At 45.2% G+C, this 14,366-nt stretch overlaps 1 protein-coding gene across 2 annotated transcripts in view; it reads right to left on the bottom strand.

The window, feature by feature from the left end:
• The window catches only part of LOC106606251 (rho GDP-dissociation inhibitor 2), an 89,981-nt gene that overhangs the window by 43,974 nt on the left and 31,641 nt on the right, over positions 1–14,366 (bottom strand). For both annotated transcript variants that reach the window (XM_045719693.2, XM_045719692.2), the window contains exons 2-3: positions 9,838–10,011; positions 3,251–3,334 (exon numbers count right to left, since the gene is read on the bottom strand). In XM_045719693.2, coding sequence (XP_045575649.1) covers positions 3,251–3,334; positions 9,838–10,006 — 253 coding nt within the window. In that variant the 5' untranslated portion in view covers positions 10,007–10,011. The remainder of the gene's footprint in view (positions 1–3,250; positions 3,335–9,837; positions 10,012–14,366) is intronic.

Below are 14,366 nucleotides of genomic sequence, written 5' to 3'. Positions count from 1 at the left end.
CACTACACTGAATTCATTCATATTGGAGCCACATCCCACCACTGAATTCATTCATATTGGAGCCTCATCCCACCACTGAATTCATTCATATTGGAGCCACATCCCACCACTGAATTCATTCATATTGGAGCCACATCCCACCACTGAATTCATTCATATTGGAGCCACATCCCACCACTGAATTCATTCATATTGGAGCCTCATCCCACTACACTGAATTCATTCATATTGGAGCCTCATCCCACTACACTGAATTCATTCATATTGGAGCCTCATCCCACCACTGAATTCATTCATATTGGAGCCACATCCCACTACTGAATTCATTCATATTGGAGCCTCATCACACCACTGAATTCATTCATATTGGAGCCACATCCCACAATAGAATTCATTCATATTGGAGCCTCATCGCACCACTGAATTAATTCATATTGGAGCCTCATCCCACCACTGAATTCATTCATATTGGAGCCTCATCCCACTACACTGAATTCATTCATATTGGAGCCACATCCCACAACTGAATTCATTCATATTGGAGCCACATCCCACTACACTGAATTCATTCATATTGGAGCCTCATCCCACCACTGAATTCATGCATATTGGAGCCTCATCCCACTACACTGAATTCATTCATATTGGAGCCTCATCCCACCACTGAATTCATTCATATTGGAGCCTCATCCCACCACTGAATTCATTCATATTGGAGCCTCATCCCACCACTGAATTCATTCATATTGGAGCCTCATCCCACTACAGAATTCATTCATATTGGAGCCTCATCCCACCACTGAATTCATTCATATTGGAGCCTCATCCCACCACTGAATTCATTCATATTGGAGCCTCATCCCACCACTGAATTCATTCATATTGGAGCCACATCCCACAACTGAATTCATTCATATTGGAGCCTCCTCCCACTACACTGAATTCATGCATATTGGAGCCTCATCCCACTACACTGAATTCATTCATATTGGAGCCACATCCCACAACTCAATTCATTCATATTGGAGCCACATCCCACCACTAAATTCATTCATATTGGAGCCACATCCCACTACACTAAATTCATTCATATTGGAGCCACATCCCACCACTGAATTCATTCATATTGGAGCCTCATCACACTACTGAATGCATTCATATTGGAGCCTCATCACACCACTGAATTCATTCATATTGGAGCCACATCCCACTACACTGAATTCATTCATATTGGAGCCACATCCCACTACACTGAATTCATTCATATTGGAGCCTCATCCCACCACTGAATTCATTCATATTGGAGCCTCATCACACCACTGAATTCATTCATATTGGAGTCACATCCCACAACTGAATTCATTCATATTGGAGCCTCATCCCACCACTGAATTCATTCATATTGGAGCCTCATCCCACCACTGAATTCATTCATATTGGAGCCTCATCCCACTACACTGAATTCATTCATATTGGAGCATCATCCCAATTCACTGAATTCATTCATATTGGAGCCACATCGCACCACTGAATTCATTCATATTGGAGCCTCATCCCACCACTGAATTAATTCATATTGGAGCCTCATCCCACCACTGAATTCATTCATATTGGAGCCTCATCCCACTACACTGAATTCATTCATATTGGAGCCACATCCCACCACTGAATTCATTCATATTGGAGCCACATCCCACCACTGAATTCATTCATATTGGAGCCACATCCCACCACTGAATTCATTCATATTGGAGCCACATCCCACCACTGAATTCATTCATATTGGAGCCTCATCCCACCACTGAATTCATTCATATTGGAGCCACATCCCACCACTGAATTCATTCATATTGGAGCCTCATCCCACCACTGAATTAATTCATATTGGAGCCTCATCCCACTACACTGAATTCATTCATATTGGAGCCTCATCCCACCACTGAATTCATTCATATTGGAGCCTCATCCCACTACACTGAATTCATTCATATTGGAGCCTCATCCCACCACTGAATTCATTCATATTGGAGCCTCATCCCACAACTGAATTCATTCATATTGCAGCCACATCCCACTACACTGAATTCATTCATATTGGAGCCGAATCCCACCACTGAATTCATTCATATTGGAGCCTCATCCCACTACACTGAATTCAGAGAGTTACACATAATAGATGGAGAGATAGTGAGGGCAGGAGAGGGATGGAGAGATAGTGAGGGCAGGAGAGGGATGGAGGGATGGAGAGATAGTGAGTGCAGGAGAGGGATGGAGAGATAGTGAGGGCAGGATGGGGATGGAGGGATGGAGATATAGTGAGGGCAGGATGGGGATGGAGAGATGGAGATATAGTGAGGGCAGGATGGGGATGGAGGGATGGAGATATAGTGAGGGCAGGATGGGGATGGAGGGATGGAGATATAGTGAGGGCAGGATGGGGATGGAGATATAGTGAGGGCAGGAGAGGGATGGAGGGATGGAGAGATAGTGAGGGCAGGATAGGGATGGAGGGATGGAGAGATAGTGAGGGCAGGATAGGGATGGAGGGATGGAGAGATAGTGAGGGCAGGATAGGGATGGAGGGAAGGAGAGTTAGTGAGGCCCGGAGAGGGATGGAGAGATAGTGAGGGCAGGAGAGGGATGGAGGGATGGAGAGATAGTGAGGGCAGGAGAGGGATGGAGGGATGGCGAGATAGTGAGGGCAGGAGAGGGATAAGGGATGGTGAGATAGTGAGGGCAGGAGAGGGATGAGGGATGGTGAGATAGTGAGGGCAGGAGAGGGATGAGGGATGGTGAGATAGTGAGGGCAGGAGAGGGATGAGGGATGGTGAGATAGTGAGGACAGGAGAGGGATGGAGAGATAGTGGTGAGATATGAGAGAAAGGATGGATAGGGATAAAGTTGTGGTATTTACCTGAGAGGTCCATGGTGATAGGACCAGGGATAAAGGAGTGGTATTTACCTGAGAGGTCCATGGTGATGGGACCAGGGATAAAGGAGTGGTATTTACTTGAGAGGTCCATGGTGATGGGACCAGGGATAAAGGAGTGGTATTTACTTGAGAGGTCCATGGTGATCAGACCAGGGATAAAGGAGTGGTATTTACCTGAGAGGTCCATGGTGATCTGACCAGGGATAAAGGAGTGGTATTTACCTGAGAGGTCCATGGTGATAGGACCAGGGATAAAGGAGTGGTATTTACCTGAGAGGTCGATGGTGATCTGACCAGGGATAAAGGAGTGGTATTTACCTGAGAGGTCCATGGTGATAGGACCAGGTGCTTGGTCGCACATCAGGGTCAGTCTGGTGACCTGGACATTTGGAATGGTCGGGTCTGAAAAAACACACCGAGAGATGGTTCAGAGAAGGTGTGTGTGTGTGTTCTTGTTGGTAATATTGAGTTATAGCTATTATTAATGCAGCAGTAACACCAGATACCAGGATGAATCAACTCTATTAGACAGAGGATTATTACAGCAGCAGTAACACCAGATACCAGGATGAATCAACTCTATTAGACAGAGGATTATTACAGCAGCAGTAACACCAGATACCAGGATGAATCAACTCTATTAGACAGAGGATTATTACAGCAGCAGTAACACCAGATACCAGGATGAATCAACTCTATTAGACAGAGGATTATTACAGCAGCAGTAACACCAGATACCAGGATGAATCAACTCTATTAGACAGAGGATTATTACAGCAGCAGTAACACCAGATACCAGGATAAATCAACTGTATTAGACAGCATTACTAACATTACTGTGGTCTTTGATGCAGGGCCCAGTACCAACATTAGTGTGGTCTTTGATGCAGGGCCCAGAACTAACATTACTGTGGTCTTTGATGCAGGGCCCAGAACTAACATTACTGTGGTCTTTGATGCAGGGCCCAGTACCAACCTTACTGTGGTCTTTGATGCAGGGCCCAGAACTAACATTACTGTGGTCTTTGATGCAGGGCCCAGTACCAACATTACTGTGGTCTTTGATGCAGGGCCCAGAACTAACATTACTGTGGTCTTTGATGCAGGGCCCAGAACTAACATTACTGTGGTCTTTGATGCAGGGCCCAGTACTAACATTAATGTGGTCTTTGATGCAGGGCCCAGAACTAACATTACTGTGGTCTTTGATGCAGGGCCCAGAACTAACATTACTGTGGTCTTTGATGCAGGGCCCAGTACCAACATTACTGTGGTCTTTGATGCAGGGCCCAGTACTAACATTACTGTGGTCTTTGAAGCAGGGCCCAGAACTAACATTACTGTGGTCTTTGATGCAGGGCCCAGAACTAACATTACTGTGGTCTTTGATGCAGGGCCCAGTACCAACATTACTGTGGTCTTTGATGCAGGGCCCAGAACTAACATTACTGTGGTCTTTGATGCAGGGCCCAGAACTAACATTACTGTGCCTTGCAATAGAAGTGATTCCATGTCAATTGCTACAAAGCACACACACAGTAAAACACACTGACCACAGTAACACAGTAAGACACAGTAACACACACTGACCACAGTAACACACACTGACCACAGTAACACAGTAAGACACAGTAACACACACTGACCACAGTAACACACACTGACCACAGTAACACAGTAACACACACTGACCACAGTAACACAGTAACACACACTGACCACAGTAACACAGTAAGACACAGTAACACACACTGACCACAGCAACACAGTAAGACACAGTAACACACACTGACCACAGCAACACAGTAAGACACAGTAAGACACACTGACCACAGTAACACAGTAAGACACACTGACCACAGCAACACAGTAAGACACAGTAACACACACTGACCACAGTAACACAGTAAGACACACTGACCACAGCAACACAGTAACACACACTGACCACAGTAACACACACTGACCACAGTAACACACACTGACCACAGTAACACAGTAAGACACACTGACCACAGTAACACAGTAAGACACACTGACCACAGTAACACAGTAAGACACACTGACCACAGTAACACAGTAAGACACAGTAACACACACTGACCACAGTAACACAGTAAGACACACTGACCACAGTAACACACACTGACCACAGTAACACAGTAAGACACAGTAAGACACACTGACCACAGTAACACAGTAAGACACAGTAAGACACACTGATCACAGTAACACAGTAAGACACAGTAACACACTGACCACAGTAACACAGTAAGACACAGTAAGACACACTGACCACAGTAACACACTGACCACAGTAACACAGTGAGACAGTAAGACACACTGACCACAGTAACACACACTGACCACAGTAACACAGTAAGACACAGTAAGACACACTGACCACAGTAACACAGTAAGACACAGTAACACACACTGACCACAGCAACACAGTAAGACACAGTAACACACACTGACCACAGCAACACAGTAAGACACAGTAACACACACTGACCACAGTAACACAGTAAGACACAGTAACACACACTGACCACAGCAACACAGTAAGACACAGTAACACACACTGACCACAGTAACACAGTAACACACACTGACCACAGCAACACAGTAAGACACACTGACCATAGTAACACAGTAACACACACTGACCACAGTAACACAGTAAGACACAGTAACACACACTGACCACAGCAACACAGTAAGACACAGTAACACACACTGACCACAGTAACACAGTAAGACACACTGACCACAGCAACACAGTAAGACACAGTAAGACACACTGACTACAGCAACACAGTAAGACACAGTAAGACACACTGACCACAGCAACACAGTAAGACACAGTAACACACACTGACCACAGTAACACAGTAAGACACACTGACCACAGCAACACAGTAAGACACACTGACCATAGTAACACACACTGACCACAGTAACACAGTAAGACACAGTAAGACACACTGACCACAGTAACACAGTAAGACACAGTAACACACACTGACCACAGCAACACAGTGAGACAGTAAGACACACTGACCACAGTAACACACACTGACCACAGTAACACAGTAAGACACAGTAACACACACTGACCACAGTAACACAGTAAGACACAGTAAGACACACTGACCACAGTAACACAGTAAGACACAGTAACACACACTGACCACAGTAACACAGTGAGACAGTAAGACACACTGACCACAGTAACACACACTGACCACAGTAACACAGTAAGACACAGTAAGACACACTGACCACAGTAACACAGTAAGACACAGTAAGACACACTGACCACAGCAACACAGTAAGACACAGTAACACACACTGACCACAGTAACACAGTAAGACACAGTAAGACACACTGACCACAGCAACACAGTAAGACACAGTAAGACACACTGACCACAGTAACACAGTAAGACACACTGACCACAGTAACACAGTAAGACACACTGACCACAGTAACACACACTGACCACAGTAACACAGTAAGACACAGTAAGACACACTGACCACAGTAACACAGTAAGACACAGTAACACACACTGACCACAGCAACACAGTGAGACAGTAAGACACACTGACCACAGTAACACACACTGACCACAGTAACACAGTAAGACACAGTAACACACACTGACCACAGTAACACAGTAAGACACAGTAAGACACACTGACCACAGTAACACAGTAAGACACAGTAACACACACTGACCACAGTAACACAGTGAGACAGTAAGACACACTGACCACAGTAACACACACTGACCACAGTAACACAGTAAGACACAGTAAGACACACTGACCACAGTAACACAGTAAGACACAGTAACACACACTGACCACAGCAACACAGTAAGACACAGTAACACACACTGACCACAGCAACACAGTAAGACACAGTAACACACACTGACCACAGTAACACAGTAAGACACAGTAACACACACTGACCACAGCAACACAGTAAGACACAGTAACACACACTGACCACAGTAACACAGTAACACACACTGACCACAGCAACACAGTAAGACACACTGACCATAGTAACACAGTAACACACACTGACCACAGTAACACAGTAAGACACAGTAACACACACTGACCACAGCAACACAGTAAGACACAGTAACACACACTGACCACAGTAACACAGTAAGACACACTGACCACAGCAACACAGTAAGACACAGTAAGACACACTGACTACAGCAACACAGTAAGACACAGTAAGACACACTGACCACAGCAACACAGTAAGACACAGTAACACACACTGACCACAGTAACACAGTAAGACACACTGACCACAGTAACACAGTAACACACACTGACCACAGCAACACAGTAAGACACAGTAACACACACTGACCACGGTAACACAGTAAGACACAGTAACACACACTGACCACAGTAACACAGTAAGACACAGTAAGACACACTGACCACAGTAACACAGTAAGACACAGTAAGACACACTGACCACAGCAACACAGTAAGACACAGTAACAAACACTGACCACAGTAACACAGTAAGACACAGTAAGACACACTGACCACAGCAACACAGTAAGACACAGTAAGACACACTGACCACAGTAACACAGTAAGACACACTGACCACAGTAACACAGTAAGACACACTGACCACAGTAACACACACTGACCACAGCAACACAGTAAGACACAGTAAGACACACTGACCACAGTAACACAATAAGACACAGTAACACACACTGACCACAGTAACACAGTAAGACACAGTAAGACACACTGACCACAGCAACACAGTAAGACACAGTAACACACACTGACCACAGTAACACAGTAAGACACAGTAAGACACACTGACCACAGTAACACAGTAAGACACAGTAACACACACTGACCACAGTAACACAGTAAGACACACTGACCACAGTAACACACACTGACCACAGTAACACAGTAAGACACAGTAAGACACACTGACCACAGTAACACAGTAAGACACAGTAAGACACACTGACCACAGTAACACAGTAAGACACAGTAACACACTGACCACAGTAACACAGTAAGACACAGTAAGACACACTGACCACAGTAACACACTGACCACAGTAACACAGTGAGACAGTAAGACACACTGACCACAGTAACACACACTGACCACAGCAACACAGTAAGACACAGTAAGACACACTGACTACAGCAACACAGTAAGACACAGTAAGACACACTGACCACAGCAACACAGTAAGACACAGTAACACACACTGACCACAGTAACACAGTAAGACACACTGACCACAGTAACACAGTAACACACACTGACCACAGCAACACAGTAAGACACAGTAACACACACTGACCACAGTAACACAGTAAGACACACTGACCACGGTAACACAGTAAGACACAGTAACACACACTGACCACAGTAACACAGTAAGACACAGTAAGACACACTGACCACAGTAACACAGTAAGACACAGTAAGACACACTGACCACAGTAACACAGTAAGACACACTGACCACAGCAACACAGTAAGACACAGTAACACACACTGACCACAGTAACACAGTAAGACACACTGACCACAGCAACACAGTAAGACACAGTAAGACACACTGACCACAGTAACACAGTAAGACACACTGACCACAGTAACACAGTAAGACACACTGACCACAGTACACACTGACCACAGTAGACACACACTGACCACAGTAACACAGTAAGACACAGTAAGACACACTGACCACAGTAACACAGTAAGACACAGTAACACACACTGACCACAGCAACACAGTAAGACACAGTAACACACACTGACCACAGCAACACAGTAAGACACAGTAACACACACTGACCACAGTAACACAGTAAGACACAGTAACACACACTGACCACAGCAACACAGTAAGACACAGTAACACACACTGACCACAGTAACACAGTAACACACACTGACCACAGCAACACAGTAAGACACACTGACCATAGTAACACAGTAACACACACTGACCACAGTAACACAGTAAGACACAGTAACACACACTGACCACAGCAACACAGTAAGACACAGTAACACACACTGACCACAGTAACACAGTAAGACACACTGACCACAGCAACACAGTAAGACACAGTAAGACACACTGACTACAGCAACACAGTAAGACACAGTAAGACACACTGACCACAGCAACACAGTAAGACACAGTAACACACACTGACCACAGTAACACAGTAAGACACACTGACCACAGTAACACAGTAACACACACTGACCACAGCAACACAGTAAGACACAGTAACACACACTGACCACAGTAACACAGTAACACACACTGACCACAGTAACACAGTAACACACACTGACCACAGTAACACAGTAAGACACAGTAACACACACTGACCACAGCAACACAGTAAGACACAGTAACACACACTGACCACAGCAACACAGTAAGACACAGTAAGACACACTGACCACAGTAACACAGTAAGACACACTGACCACAGCAACACAGTAAGACACAGTAACACACACTGACCACAGTAACACAGTAAGACACACTGACCACAGCAACACAGTAACACACACTGACCACAGTAACACACACTGACCACAGTAACACACACTGACCACAGTAACACAGTAAGACACACTGACCACAGTAACACAGTAACACACACTGACCACAGTAACACAGTAAGACACACTGACCACAGTAACACAGTAACACACACTGACCACAGTAACACAGTAAGACACACTGACCACAGTAACACAGTAAGACACACTGACCACAGTAACACAGTAACACACACTGACCACAGCAACACAGTAAGACACACTGACCACAGTAACACACACTGACCTGCCACCACTGGTCCAGCTCCTAGTAGAGTCTGTTTGTATTTCCTGAGACTCTCATCATCCTTGTCTAGTTCCTGTATTTCCTGCAGGCTCTTCTGGGCTGGAGGAGTGTAGTTCAGGTCTGTCTCGTCCTCCTCCTCTCCCACAGGCTTCTCCTCCTTATCCGCCATCAAACCTGCATGGGAACACAGGGTATCAACACAATCAGGGACCCTGCATCTCTCTTTCTCTGTCTTTCTCTCTCTATCCCTCTCTCTCACTCTCTTTCTCTCTGTCCATCTCTGTCTTTCTCTCTCTCACTCTCTTTCTCCATATCTGTCTTTCTCGCTCTGTCCCTATCTGTCTTTCTCGCTCTGTCCCTCTCTGTCTTTCTCGCTCTGTCCCTCTCTGTCTTTCTCGCTCTGTCCCTCTCTGTCTTTCTCGCTCTGTCCCTCTCTGTCTGTCTCGCTCTGTCCCTCTCTGTCTTTCTCGCTCTGTCCCTCTCTGTCTTTCTCGCTCTGTCCCTCTCTGTCTTTCTCGCTCTGTCCCTCTCTGTCTTTCTCGCTCTGTCCCTCTCTGTCTTTCTCGCTCTGTCCCTCTCTGTCTTTCTCGCTCTGTCCCTCTGTCTTTCTCGCTCTGTCCCTCTCTGTCTTTCTCGCTCTGTCCCTCTCTGTCTTTCTCGCTCTGTCCCTCTCTGTCTTTCTCGCTCTGTCCCTCTCTGTCTTTCTCGCTCTGTCCCTCTCTGTCTTACTCTCTGGCCTTTTCTCATTTGGGCAAAAGCCTGTCCTCCACCCTCTCTCCTCTCTCCTCCATGACCCGGAAACCGATAACTGGTTGAGGAGTGTGTCAGTTTGTTAATAGGCAAACAGAAGACCGTCTGTCTCCCCTCCTAAACAGACTCCTTTTGGCGAGGAAGCACAAGTCTATCCTACCAGGAAGAGTTTTGATATCTGCCACACACTCTTTGAATCACATGTTGTATTGTCGGAGGAGAAAAGCATTGTTGCTACAGGTTACAGATGTAGGACCTTCATTTGATCACCCTGTTGTTTCTACAGGTTACAGATGTAGGACCTTCATTTGATCACCCTGTTGTTTCTACAGGTTACAGATGTAGGACCTTCATTTGATCACCCTGTTGTTTGCTACAGGTTACAGATGTAGGACCTTCATTTGATCACCCTGTTGTTTCTACAGGTTACAGATGTAGGACCTTCATTTGATCACCCTGTTGTTTGCTACAGGTTACAGATGTAGGACCTTCATTTGATCACCCTGTTGTTTGCTACAGGTTACAGATGTAGGACCTTCATTTGATCACCCTGTTGTTGCTACAGGTTACAGATGTAGGACCTTCATTTGATCACCCTGTTGTTTGCTACAGGTTACAGATGTAGGACCCTCATTTGACCACCCTGTTGTTTGCTACAGGTTACAGATGTAGGACCTTCATTTGATCACCCTGTTGTTGCTACAGGTTACAGATGTAGGATCTTCATTTGATCACCCTGTTGTTACTAAAGGTTTCTTACAGTGAATTGAGTACTGTAAGTGGTTAGCTGTTTAACAGCTTGTGGTGGGATATAGAGTTGTTTGTATGGTTAATTATGTAGAACAGACCAGCTCTGAAAACACACATGTGCACGCACATGGACAAACACACACACACTACAGGATGACATAATGCCTTCCACCTGTCTAGATGGTGTCAACTCCCCATGGAGGATAGATAGGTGTGTGTGTGTGTTCTCTCCTGAGTGTCTGTTATTTACAGCGTCTCCTAGACGACCAGGGCCGAATAAGCTGCTCTCTTTCTCTCTCAGTCTCCATGGCAACCACTTAAAAAATAATTAAATAACATGACATCACTATAGTGATAATGTCCATACCATGAAGATAAACAATGACTCTTTTACCTCTATAAATCACTTGGTATCTGATTTCAATGGTTTCACTTGAGGAAGTATCCACTAACTCAGTCAGTACACAGAATAAGGGAACGAGGTTAAATGGCCCACTGCCTGGGGTGCTGGAGCGGTCAAACTCTGATCTACTTCCTATTTCTGTATCTCTATCCTGTCCAATAAACATCATGGCTCAAGCCTCATGACACAACACAATATGAGGAAGTAGAAGAGGATCAACAGTGGGGCATTACTAAAACAACCTACAACTGACTGACTACAACTGAGTCAAACTGACTACAAACAAGTCTTACTGACTGAGTCCTACTGACTACAACTGAGTTCTACTGACTACAACTGAGTCAAACTGACTACAAACAAGTCTTACTGACTGAGTCCTACTGACTACAACTGAGTTCTACTGACTACAACTGAGTCAAACTGACTACAAACAAGTCTTACTGACTGAGTCCTACTGACTACAACTGAGTTCTACTGACTACAACTGAGTCAAACTGACTACAAACAAGTCTTACTGACTGAGTCCTACTGACTACAACTGAGTCCTACTGACTACAACTGCATTCTACTGACTACAACTGAGTTCTACTGACTACAACTGAGTCAAACTGACTACAAACAAGTCTTACTGACTGAGTCCTACTGACTACAACTGAGTCCTACTGACTACAACTGAGTTCTACTGACTACAACTGAGTCCAACTGACTACAACCAAGTCTTACTGACTGAGTCCTACTGACTACAACTGAGTCCTACTGACTACAACTGCATTCTACTGACTACAACTGAGTTCTACTGACTACAACTGAGTCCAACTGACTACAACCAAGTCTTACTGACTGAGTCCTACTGACTACAACTGAGTTCTACTGACTACAACTGAGTCCAACTGACTACAAACAAGTCTTACTGACTGAGTCCTACTGACTACAACTGAGTCCTACTGACTACAACTGAGCTCTACTGACTACAACTGAGTCCAACTGACTACAAACAAGTCTTACTGACTGAGTCCTACTGTTTGCGTGAATTGTTTTGTTGTTTTGTGTACATTTTGAGAAAACAAGTTATTTTAAGTGAGCTAGCTAACCAGCTGAGCAACGATGTAACAAAAGTATTAAAACATAATACTCCATTAACAGACCAGGAATCCCAGTACCCCTGGTGCACTGTTCAACTATTTGCACATTTAAACGCATTATTTCTTAAATAAAACTCTTTGTTTTGCCATAACCCTCACTGCCTTTCATGCCATGAGCTTGTCCGAAGTGGCGACGGCAGTTGCTGTCCATTGGAATGTTGTGATTGGTTCTGGGGCGGGGCTTAGCGAAGGGTTGATGAAGAACAAATGTTATTTACAATGACGGCCTCAAACAGAGATAAGGAGATGGTGGGGGTCGGGGTCCCCTCAGGTACAAACACAAACACACACTGACACTCTCACACGCAAACACACACTGACACAGACTGACACTCTCACACGCAAACACACACAAACACACACTGACACTCTCACACACTGACACACACTGACACACACTGACACTCTCACACACTGACACACACTGACACTCTCACACACTGACACACACTGACACTCTCACACACTGACACACACTGACACTCTCACACACTGACACACACTGACACTCTCACACACAGACACACACTGACACTCTCACACACTGACACACACTGACACTCTCACACACTGACACACACTGACACTCTCACACACAGACACACACTGACACTCTCACACACAGACACACACTGACACTCTCACACACAAACACACACTGACACTCTCACACACAAACACACACTGACACTCTCACACACAAACACACACAAACACACACTGACACTCTCACACACAAACACTCTCACACACAAACACACACAAACTGACACTCTCACACACAAACACACACAAACTGACACTCTCACACAGAAAAACACATACTGACACTCTCACACACTGACACTCTCACACACTGACACACACACACTGACACTCTCACACACAAACACACACTGACACACACACAGGCAGGTGCTCACAAACACACACTGACACTCTCACACACAGGCACACACACACACACACACACACACACAGGCAGGTGCTCTCAAACACACACTGACACTCTCACACACAGGCACACACACAGGCACACACACAGGCACACACACACACACACAGTAGTACAGTGGGGGAAAAAAGTACACTGCTCAAAAAAATAAAGGGAACACTTAAACAACACAATGTAACTCCAAGTCAATCACACTTCTGTGAAATTAACTGTCCACTTAGGAAGCAACACTGATTGACAATACATTTCACATGCTGTTGTGCAAATGGAATAGACAACGGTAGAAATTATAGGCAATTAGCAAGACACCCCCAATAAAGGAGTGGTTCTGCAGGTGGGGACCACAGACCACTTCTCAGTTCCTATGCTTCCTGGCTGATGTTTTGGTCACTTTTGAATGCTGGCGGTGCTTTCACTCTAGTGGTAGCATGAGACGGAGTCTACAACCCACACAAGTGGCTCAGGTAGTGCAGCTCATCCAGGATGGCACATCAATGCGAGCTGTGGCAAGAAGGTTTGCTGTGTCTGT

This window comes from Salmo salar, chromosome 06 (genome assembly GCF_965601325.2).
Source record: "Salmo salar chromosome 06, fSalSal1, whole genome shotgun sequence".
NCBI lineage: Eukaryota > Metazoa > Chordata > Actinopteri > Salmoniformes > Salmonidae > Salmo > Salmo salar.
This window is presented reverse-complemented; position numbering and strand designations above follow the sequence as displayed.